Source organism: Talpa europaea (genome assembly GCF_964194135.1).
Source record: "Talpa europaea genome assembly, chromosome: 13".
In the NCBI taxonomy this organism is placed as follows: Eukaryota; Metazoa; Chordata; class Mammalia; order Eulipotyphla; family Talpidae; genus Talpa; species Talpa europaea.
In genome coordinates, this window is record NC_140080.1 from 56,909,295 (window position 1) to 56,921,561 (window position 12,267).

The window sequence follows — 12,267 nt, forward strand, 5'->3', positions numbered from 1 at the left end:
AATAGACAATTGACTGAAATACACTGCTGAGGGGAGTGTAGCAGGTAAGACAGGAGAGGTCTGCTGTGCCATATGTGAGTTAGCTCCCTGGCTGGGGATTGAACTCAGGCTGCAGTGGTGATAGCGCTGAGACAGGCCATGAGGGAGGCCCCTAATGTAAACATCTTTAAATATGAGGTTCAGCTAGTATATTGTCAGTGACTTAACTAAATACTTCAAGGAAATGATAAAGAATTCTGTCACCTTCACATCTTCTTAACACAACTTTGTCTAGATATCCTCCTTCCCCCACCCCTCTTTCTCATGCTCTCAAGATTGTTTCAGGACCCTAGAGTAGTGTTGTCCAATAGAAATAAAATGGGAGCCGCATATTTTATGCCTATAGCGCATCTCAATTGGTAGTAGCCATAGTGCAGATATCGTCTGATGTTGGTCACTATTTGTAATGAACAACACACTCCTAGATTTAGTCTTAAATAAAATAGTATGTTTTAGTTAGAAATTAACTGCTTCGCTTTGTGTTAGTATTTTAGATTTTTAGAAAAATTCACTTTTCTGTATCTTGACTTACTGAGAGCTGGAAAGGAAATACTAGGAATGTTTGGATTTTACATGTTGCATTGTGTCATATTCTTAACGGTAAGTAAAGTGTTCATTACTGTATCACATTTTTACCACATATCAATATAATTATGACAGTAAATTATTATTTGTTCATTATTTATAGTGTCAAATAGATTATCTCCCATCCAGAATTATGAAAATATATAGAATCATGCCAGTATGCCAAAATAAAGAAACTTTAGTAATTGAGTTCTATAAAGCATATATAACCTGGGCAGTTCATTGATGCTTAGAAAATATACAGCAGCTATTTCCCTTACATGATTAATTTATATAACATTGCTTTTGCATCTGTATAGTTGTTTTTTATTTTTGAAAATGAAATGTCATTGATTTAAAGAATCATTAACTCAATCCCTGTCCCTTGACATGGAAACTGAAGTGACTGTCATGTGATTGGGCAGGACTTGGTACCTATCAGTGTAAACACATGGCACAGCCTGTCCCATGCCCCTGCTTATCTCCCTTGGAGAGAAGGGGTTGAGACATTTTGAGCAAATCTTATTGGTAAAGTCCTGTATGTTTTGCCCTTTTTTTTTTTTTAAGAACCATTTCCTTTCAGTTTTAACCATAATACAGTGTCTGCAAACAGTTTGCACTTAGTTTGTTAAAACAGAACGGCTTTCTGTTTTGGTGATTTAGAAGTGTACCTTTATGTCTGAAAAAAAACATGCTTGGTAGGCTAGTTCAGTTTTTAAGATGTTTTACTTAGAAGATGATAGTGAAGATGAGAAGATTCATGAAGGCTCAGTTAAAACTGAAGATGTTTACCATGGAAAAGCACCTTCTAGTATCCTGGTGAGTTACATCCCTTTCTCTTTGTTTGCTTACTCCAGCAGATTATCCTGAGAAGGAGGGGAGGAAACCTACCAGAAGAAATTGGCTAAGGCCTTTTCTTTGGAAAATGTAATGAACTTTTAAATATCAGCTTGAACAGAGTTCTTTGACTACCTGTTCTCCCTCATTAATATTACACCATTTTTCTTCCTTTTTCTTTTTCTGTTACTTAATAAATGACAGCTTTATGCCTGGGGGAGGGTTGAAAGGGAAAATGATGTTGCTGCTTTAAACTGAAACTTTTTTAAAAAACTAGATTTCAAACTAAATGTGTTCAGTTTCACATTCTCTCTGCATCTGAGTGCAGTAGCTGAGGAATTAAGAAAAAACATTTAAAAGTTATATGGCTACCACCAAAATTTTTTGAATATTAAACTAACATTTTGAAGATGGCATTTTATTCTGATACATGATTTGAAAAGTGACTGCAGCCTTCTGTGATTACGAACAACAAAAAATTACAAGTTTGCAATGTATTGGGAAAATCCAAATTTTGTCTAGTTTCTCTCCTTAGAGAATATGAAAGCTATAAGATATATAAGCTTATGTAAGATTAGAAGTCTGCATTAGGTAAACAAAATCATTGAAGTACAATGAAATTAACTCTACTTAGGACACTTTTCCTTTAAAAGTAATCTAAAGCAGGGGCCTCCCTGGTGGCGCAGGTAGTTGAGCACAGCACTGTGAAGCTATCTGCAGCCTCTGAAGCGCAAGTTCGATCCCCAGGTAGGAAACTACCCACATGGCGCAGCAGACCTCTCCTGGCTTGCTTGCTGCTCCCCTCGGCAGTGTACTTCAGTCTATCTTCCTATTCTGTTCCCTGTTCTTTCTTTGGTGAATCCTCTCACCTCCCACACCTCTGGCCTTGCTTGCTGCTCCCCTCGGCAGTGTACTTCAGTCTATCTTCCTATTCTGTTCCCTGTTCTTTCTTTGGTGAATCCTCTCACCTCCCACACCTCTGGCCTGTACCCCAGTTCTTGTAATCATAAAATAAATCTTTAAAAAAATGTAATATAAAGCAAAATGCAGTGGAGTAAAGTTATTAGAAAACTAAGGCTATGTGCATTTATGAAAAGTATAAAATAAGACAAAAATTAGACAACTTCTGAAATCTGTGGCGCATGATCAGGTTAGTTTTAGTTTAAAGTTAAAAGAAAAATTGTCACCTTCAAAAATGTTACCATATTTTTATACGTTTTGCTTTTGCCTGTTGGCGAAAGTGTACTTGCTCAGTGTTCTTAGAGACTGATGGAAATAGACATTGCTGAATGTGATTGGAAGTCAAATGCTACTGAAAGGGAATTTAGAAATTTTCATTTTAATGGTATAGAGTGAGTGTGTGTGTGTGCACGTGTGTGCGCATGCGCGCCCGCATACCCATGCACATGTGCTATAAAAGTCAAAAGGGACAATAGTGAACACATATATTCAACATATTCACTTTATGAAATATTTAAAAATTGACTAGGGAACAGTAGCTTATTATCACACAACCCCCCCATTACTGAAAGATATTCTTATTCTTCCTTCTATAGGGAGGTCAAGGGTATTTGACTAGCTTGCATTTTAGTAACACTTCCCTTTTACGTTAATGTGTGAGTCAGCTCCCTGCCCCCCAGTGAAACTTGGATTTTCTAAATGGTTGGTGTTCAGGACACTGGATTTGATATCGACTTAATAAACTGTACTGATTATATAGGAGTCAGACTTTATAACCTGGGTGTGTGTGTCTAGGGACAGGAGAATCCTGGTTTCTAGGGTCCAGTCCCTCAGTGGCCCAGACACTCCTTACTAGTCATATGCCCTCTGAGCACACCACTTGTTGGAAGGTGAAAGGGCTCTTTCCTTATGACTTCATGTGTTTGGAATGTAAATGTGTAAATCTCAAAAAAAAAAAAAAATTTTAACTTTGGTGCTTTGTCATACATTGTGATTTTTTTTTTAATCGTTCATAATTTTTAAATAAGTAAAGATAATTCCTTTGGTAAGGCCACATATCTTCATATTCAAATACCCCAAAGTTCCAAAATAATCTGCTGGCCTTATTTTCCTCTACTTATTTAAAATTACATTCATTGCATTTTTGGAGCAGAATATCCTATGGAAGTTCAAACTCAGGAGATCAAACTTGGAACCCTGTAAGTGCTTGTAAAATTGAGTTCTGTGCTGAAACATCAATTCCAAAGAACACCTGCACCCCTATGTTTATAGCAGCACTGTTTACAATAGCTAAGCTTTGGAAACAACCCAAATGCCCAAAAATAGATGACTGGATCAAGAAGATGTGGTCCATATATACCATGGAATATTACTCAGCATTCAAAAAAGATAAACACATGCAATTTGCAGCAACATGGATGGCGCTGGAAGGGATCATGCTCAGCGAAATAAGCCAAAAAGAAAAAGAAAAATACCGGATGGTCTCACTCATAGCAGGAATCTAGAAAACTTAAATAAGGGACCAGGAAAATGAATAACTACAAGAAAGTGAAAATCAAAATCAACAAAAAACTATGAACCAGAGACACTTTTAGGGGGGCGGGGGCGGGAGGGGAGGGATTGGGGTCAGAATGGGGGGGCTGCAATTGTATGGGGAATATAACAATAAAATTTATTATAAAAAAAAAATTGAGTTCTGTGCTTTAGAGGAGGAAGGGATTCTGGAGGGCTCTTATTTAGAGATGAAAACCCTGTACACAAAGGTTGAGGACAGCCTAATGGGGCAGAAGTGAGACTTGGCCTTGGGTCTTCATGCCCTTACCAGCTGCAGGAGTCTTCAGGAAATCTTGAGGGTGGTGCGCTCCATCCTTGTTCCTCTGCACCCTTTATCAAAGGACCTGGTGATGAGCATTGCCACCCACCAGCCCCCACTCCCTCTCGCACATTTGCCTTGACTTCCTGTCGTGGCCTGAAATCCTAGAACAGCAGTAGGTGAATGAATCTGAAACCAAATACTTTCTTCCAATCCACAATGGGCAGTGTTCATAAAACTAAAAAATACTTAGTTGAATAGAATTTCATTTCTTCACAGAAGTAATGGGGAGATTTTATTAAGCAGTTTTGGGGAATAAATTCTCTTTGAATCTTTGTTTCCAGACTTAATTGCCTTGTTTAAATTTTTTTTTTCCTTTTCTTAAAGATTTATTTTATTTATGCATATAAGAACTGGATGTAGAGGTGCAGGGGGTGAAAGAATTCACCAGAGACAGTCGGGAGCAAAACACGCAGCTCTACTAAAATACACTGCTGATGCGAGCAGTGGACAAGAAAGCAGAGGTCTGCAGCACCTTGTGGGTCAGCTCCCTGATTGGGGATCAAACTCATGTCGCAGTGGCTGGTGATACTTGGTAGCGCTGAGATTTTAACCCCCTGTGCCATCAGGGAGGGTTGCCTTGTTTAATCTTGATGCCACAAATGAACTCAGGAATTTTGGGCACAGGTGGATGAGAAGCTTTGGCCAAACATAATGTCTATATTGTTTAAAGATTATTTATCATCCATTTGTATATTTATGACCCCATCTGTTCTCTCTGAGAAAAAACTTAGAGACGGTTTATAATGAAAACACATGCGCGCGCACACCTCTGCCCCACAATAACATAGAGTGAATGGTTGAACTGTTAACGAAAACAGAATTTTCTTCAGCAGATATATATTATCACACACTAGAGGCTCACAGATAGACTTTATTTGCATTTACTATAACATATGTAAATTATTAGCTACTCTGGGTAGCTAAATACTTAGATACTGGTTTCCTGATCACATATTCCCAGTAAACTAAACTGTTTCACTCAGCCGACTAGGAGAAATGTGTTGTCAATCTGCTGCAGGTGCTGGTCACTTGGTTTTGAACATCAGAAAGATAAGATGTGCTCCCATCCCTGTGTCTTTAGTTGTTCAAGAGTCAGATACAGGCCCAGAAAACAGGGTCTGGACACAACTTTGTACAAGGATCTAAATAAAAATCGCACCTCTTTTGGGAAAATGCTTCTCTATGTAATTTATGCCTCATATTCATATCTTAGGTTTTAAATATTCAAGATCATACCAGTTATACTGAAGAAAAAATTATAGACATCAGTTCTAGAGAAGAAAACTTTTGTGTGTTCCACATTATTTCTTAATTGATCTTAGGTAAAATATTTTTTTTACTGTTTAGCTTATTGTTCTAGAAAAGGATTTTTTTTGTTTCTTCTTTGAAGCCATTACATAACCTAAAATCATTGTCCATGCTCTTACTTTGCTTAATTTAAGGTTTTTAGAAAAGATGTTTTTCAAAGGATAGAAATAACAATACGGTGGCCTTAGAACATTATTTTAATGCTCATGAAAGCATGTTTAGAAGTTTGTGTGCCCTTGATGTACCATCTTAGCCTTTGCCCATGTCTGAATAGAAAATACTCATTAGAAACCTGCCTAAACTGAATCACAGGGTAAGCTGAAGTGAGAGCTTTGTAATCTAGGGAGTTACTACACTCTGAGACTTAACTGAACTCCACTTGAACTGTAAATAGGCCATCTTCAGCTAGGCAGTAACTGAGATTGTAAAACTAATTTGTCATCTTTTATTCTAAGGAAGCATGAAGTCTTTAACCATTATAGATTGATATTCAGTCATAAGATTGAAATTGTATTGGGAAAGTCATTCCTTCATGGAGAGAAGTGGGAAATATACCTTCCATTCTTTTCACTCTCCATACACCGAGGTTTTCAAGAGGAGATTGGGAATTGACCCATTTGCTTGTGGTCAGCAGAAACAGCTTGATAAACTGCCATTTGGGAGTCACTTGTACCTGTAATCTGGGGAGTGGCCTGGTGATCAGAATTCCTTGGTGATTCCCAAGTCTGACTCACCACTGGAAACACCTGCTGAACTTTAAATATAAAATACAAATTTCTTAGCCTGAATCAGAATTGAAGGGGGCAGGGAGCCCAGGATTTGTTTTATTTGTTCTTTAAAATACAGACTTCAGGTTTCTTTTTTGGCTAAAGTCCTTTTTCTGTTTCAGGGCCCAATCCAAAGTCCCACCTTGCATTTAGCTGTCATGTCACTGCTGTTTTCCAGTCAATGACAGTGCCTTAATCTTCCTTGTTTTTCATGACCTTAACACTTTTTATGAGTATTCATTGGTTATTTTATAGAGTTGTCCTCAATTTGAGTTTGTCAAATGGTGTCTCCTGCTTAGATGGAGAGCATGTATTTTTGGCAAGAATACCACAGGAGTGTGCAGTTGAGTCTTGTACAGGTCCTGATGCCTATGTGTCTTGTTTTACTGATGAAGTTTCCCTTGATCACTTTATTAAAGTGATGCTACCAGGTTTCTCTACTGTAAAGTTACTGCTTTTCCTTTGTAATGAATACTTATCTTGGGGGAAGATGTGCAAACATCTTGTTTCTCTTCAAACTTTTGCCCTCTATTTGTTAACACAATTATTTCTGTGGTGTTTTAATAGTGGAATTCAATTTCTGCTATTTTATTTGTATTAATTAGAATTGCATCTTGAGAACTGTCTCTTTTCCCAACTTATTTATATTAGTGTAGATGCATTAATAATTCTGTTGGTGCTAATTCAATACTATTATTTTGTTGCTCAGTGTTCTAACTTTAGCCATTGAGAGTTCTTTCACTTTGGCTCCTGTGTTCTTCTAACATGCCCCTATTTTGATTTTGAACATTTTCTTATCTTCTGATACTCTAAATGTACCAGCATCATCTTGTATTTCCTGCCCCTGCCCCTGGCCGGTGATCAACCACTTCTCCAAGTTTATTTTATTTATTGAAGAGCGTATTTAGAAACCAAGATCTGGGCTTTAGGTTTACTTGCTGCTTCTAGAATATCTTTGATTCTATGTTCTCTTAATAGAGAGAACTAAGATACTAATGTATGTATTCTAAGGAAAAAGCACATAAACATTTGTGCATCTGTCCATGGAGACTTCCAATTTTAGTTTAATACCAGAGGGCTCATTTTAGCCTTTCCGCTAAGACATTGTATTTTCAGAAGTTTCCCAGGGGTTTACAATTTAGTCAGACTTAATGAAGATAGCTTTTGGACATATATACCTGTTAGGTCCAGTGTGGACTCAGGCTCTTGTGGCTTTGTTTAGTACTCTTCACTGATGAGTGGTCTGTTAGTGAATTGTCATCATTTTCCATACTTGGATTAGTCATCATTTCTTCTTACACTGAAGACAAGTATGCTCTTGAAACTGAGGGAACTTTGCCTCCTAGAGAAGGTCTCCTAGTATTTGTAGTGGGGTGGAAACTGGCCTAGTATCAGAGCCTGCATTGTTATGAAAAAATTTCAGAGAAAATAAACACATTTAAAGGAAAAGGTACTTGTTTTGAATGCACAGGGATGCTATGTATTTTTTTTTAATTTTATTTTTTATAGATTTATCCTATTCATCCATGCATATGAGAACTGGGGTGTAGGCCAGAGGTGCAGAGGGTAAGAGGACTCACCAGAGACTGAATGGATAGCAGAACAGGCAGAGCCACTGAAATGCACTGCTGAGTGGAGCAGCGGGCAAGATAGGAGAGGTCTGCTGTGCCATGTGGGTTAGGTCCCTGGTTGGGGATTGAACTCGCGCTGCAGTGGCCAGCAGTAGCTTGATAGCACTGAGACTCCAAGCCATGCACCACGAGGGAGGCCCGAGGCTGTGTATTTTCTTAATAGACACACAACCCACTCAAATGACACAATGCCTCAGATTATCACTAAAACCAAACTTATTTTAAGAATTGAATTATTTTCTTTTTGATAAATGCAGTCTGCATTCTTTTTCTAAAGTTTAGCTTTCTTTCTAAGACAGGTACTTTGTCTATCTAACTTCTTGATGATAAGCTTTTTAACCTTGAGTTTTTGAGGGTACTTGTACTGTGAACTATGGGCTTGCATGTATTTGATAACGTAGTGGCCGTTGAGTTAGTCAGAGTAGCTGCAGTGACCTTTAAATCCTACTGGGGTAATTCGTCTGGCTTGTTCCTACCTGGCCTTAACCAGGTTACCATGTGATGCAGGTTGAGGACTTTGAACCCAGGGAATAAATACAATTTATTTGTAAATTTGTACATAAATACAAAAATTGTGATCCATTGATAGTTTCACCTTAATTCATTTGTGAATTTAACTGAGGATATTTTGGAGATGATGAGATGCAGGTGAATGAAGTTTAACATTTTTTTTTCTCCTAGTCCTGCAAACTACAGGAATAGTCATTTGTTTCTAAAATCATAGCTTTAATTTTTAGTATAGATAAATCACAATGTCCATTCTTGATTTTATGTCAATGAGTAAATAGAAAGAACTTCCAACACAAAATATTTCAGGGAAATTGTATCTTACAGAGTATACACTGCAGTGATGGTCATTACTGACATACTATGTATGTTTCCATAGAAACCTGCTAAGAATGGTGTGCCTTGTATGTGAACATAACCCAAATGATCAAATTTCCTATTTTATTTTAGAGTTGCTTATGGTTATTAATGATACCACCAAAATAGGTTAGCCACTTAATTCTCTCAATACTAGAAAGTTTAAGATAAGCATATATTGCTTAAAACATTTATGATCATTATGTAATCATATTTGTAAGGCTATTCAAAAAGCTTAACATTTTTCATTTGATGTTTTTCCATGGAAGTATCAACTTAGCCTTCTACAAGCATTTATGAAATAACTACTTAAACATAGTTATGAAAATCATGCAAACTTTGCATGTGTTATTCGGAGTTTAATGTGCCAAGATACAGTAACAAGAATGTGGGCCTTCAAGACTGACATGTCTGAACTTTTGTATCTGTCACTGTGTTATAGTTAAGTTGCTTATCTTCTAAGCCCAAGTTTTTTTTACTAGTATAATGTATATAGCATATACCTCACCTGATTGTGAGGATTAAATGAGATGAGGCATGTAAAATGACATTTGGAAAAGATAGAATTTAGTGTTCTCTTTTTTTCCCGTAGCTAAGAACTGGGAAGACTACTGGGTAAAACATGTGAACTGTAGTTTAAGGCTATATGTGGTTTGCTACAGATATGTGTAGTTTAAACATGGATAGAGTAAATGAAGAATAAATGTTTGAACTATCATCAGTATAAGTGAATCTGTATTTTAAGCAAATGCCACATATGAAACTCCAAACTTATAAAACAGTTAAATTACTGCCGGTGTGTAAATAATTTGAGGATTTTTTTTTTTTTAATTTCAGACTATCCAAGTGCACTAAAGACATCTTTAAAACAATAGCTGCAAAAACAACCTTGCAAAAATGCATCCAAGCAACCCCACTCTTAAGTATTTACCCAAATGAAATGAAATAGAGTCACACAAAAATCTGTACACAGGTCTTTTTAGTAGCTTTATTTGTAATCATCAAAAACTAGAAACAACCCAGAGGACTTTCCGTTGATGGATGGATAAACTTGGGTACATCCTTCCATACAAGGGTGATACTGCTTAAAATTATCAAGGAGCAAATTGTTGATATATACAACAATATTGATTAATCTTAGGTACATTATGCTAAGTGAAAGAAGTCATATTCAAAAGGCTGTATACTCTATGGTACCATTTATGTGGAATTGTGGAAAATGCAAACTATAGGGATAGAAAACAGATCAGTGGTTGGCAGAGGAAAGGGGAAAAGGATTGACTTACAAAGGGGTGCTGACAGCTTTTTAGGGTTTGATCCAGTTCTGTATTTTGATTACAGTAGCTGTTACATGATTGTGTGGGTAAAACCATATGTTACAAAAGGGTTAATTTTACCTTGTATAACATATGTCTTAATTGGGCCTCCCTGGTGGTGCAAGGGGTTAAGATGAAACCTATGGAGCTGTGTGCAGCCACTGCAGCATGAGTTCACTCCCCAGCCAAGGAGCTACCCACATGGTGCAGCAGACTGCTTCTGATTCCCCAGCTGCTCCCCTCAGCAGTGCATTTCAGTCGATCTACCTGTTCTGCTCCCCACTCTGTCTTTGGTGAATCCTCTCAACCCCCCACACGTCTGGCCTGTACCCCAGTTCTTGTATGCACAAATAAATAAATCTTTTTTTTAAAAGTATGTCTTAATTTTTTTTCTAAAGATTTATTTATTTATGCATAGAAGAACTGAGGTGCAGGACAGAGGTGTGGGAGGTAAGAGGATTCACCAGAGACAGAGTGCAGAGTAGAACAGGTGGATCTGCTGAAATACACTGTTGAGGGGAGCAGCGGACAAGATAGGAGAGGTCTGCTGCGCCATTTGGGTCACCTCTGTGGCCAGGGATTGAACTTGGGCCATAGAGGTGACAACCTGAAACTTAATCCCTAGGCCACCAGGGAGGCCCCTTAATTTTTTTTAAGAAAAATCTTTGAGTAACTCAAGGTACACCTATTTGAAATTTAAAAATTCCACTGTCATAGCAAGTTGGTTGGTGTGCACATTTAAAACTTTATATGTCAGTCAGTCTAATGACTACACAGACATTAACTGTCATAATTTAATATCTTTCATGATTAATCATAAACAGAATCTTAAACTCATTACATTTCTTAATGATTTTACTTCTGTTTCCCTCTATCCTCCAGTCAGATTAAATGTCCCCCTAACATTGTACTCTATCATCTCCTGTACATATAGATTAAAACTGGGCATATTTTAGCCATAACTAGAAAAGATAAGAGTTATCAGAAAGTTTCATTACAAGGTGTGATCCTGCAGTTTGGGAAAGGAGCAGAGAAGGGGTTAAGAGAAATACAGGATTGAGGGTCTCCCCTGGTGGCACAGCAGTTGAGTGCTGGGCTGTGAAGCTGCCCGCAGCCTCTGCAGCGCCGGTTCAATCCCCGGCCCCCGGCGAGGGTCTCACATGGCGCACAGACCTCTCTCCTGCCGCGCCTGCTTCTCTACTCAGCAGTGTGCTTCAGTCCTTCTGCCTGTTCTGTTCCCCACTCTGGCTCTGGTGGATTCTCTCACCCTCCCGTGCTTCTGACTGTACCCAGTGCTTGTACAAATAAATTAAAAAAAAAAAAGAAAGCAAGAAAGAAATACAGGATTGAGAACCATTTAATTTTATAGAGCTTCAGTAATTCAAAACAGGTTTGGTCATGGGAGAGCTATGGACGTTAAAAAAGTTGAGGCCCTTTTCCTGGTGACTTGCTAATTTAGGATCTACTTACGGAACACATTGTTGTATGTGGTGACATCTAAAAATAGATGTAAAATTGAGTAGCTTTCCTTGATCTGTACCAGATTATATGACTGAAGGAGATGAATTAGGAAAATGAAGCTATTTGTACTCGTAATTTAGCTTGGCAGTTGTGTCATATAGCATTTAATGTTGGGCATTTTCATATGATTAGATGGACTGGTAGGAAATGATACCTAGTTTACTCTTTCACTCTGTTTTTGGTAATAATTTTGGGTCATGGTATGCTCTTTGTCACACTCAGCTTTGCCTCTGCCTCAGCTGACTTACCCACATTGACTTCCTCTCACAGACCATCAGCTCTCTTTCACCACAAGTTTCTGTGGGGCTGCTCAGTGATCTTCAGAGCTACCTACAAGGATATCGTTTGTTCTCACTGGGGTATTTTTAGATTCACCCATCGGAAGTGGGTGTCATTCTTAATTGTCATTCACACAGACAACATACATGCAATTTTTTTTCTGTGAGGACTTCAGCACCCAGAGAAAGACATTGGTTTCTGATTATCTGAGCATTGCTTTTGAAACATTAGGTCAGCGTCTACTGTTAGTATTTTTTTATATGTGGTTATATATGTATATAATTTACCTCTTGAATTTCACTTTC

The 12,267-nt window shown here is 37.8% G+C and overlaps 1 protein-coding gene across 1 annotated transcript in view; it reads left to right on the forward strand.

The window, feature by feature from the left end:
* Window positions 1-1,323: 1,323 nt before the first annotated feature.
* The window catches only part of LPIN2 (lipin 2), a gene marked incomplete at both ends in the record, with an annotated part of 57,453 nt that continues 46,509 nt past the window's right edge, over window positions 1,324-12,267 (forward strand). The window contains one exon of the mRNA XM_084252037.1: window positions 1,324-1,422. Coding sequence (XP_084108163.1) covers window positions 1,324-1,422 — 99 coding nt within the window. The remainder of the gene's footprint in view (window positions 1,423-12,267) is intronic.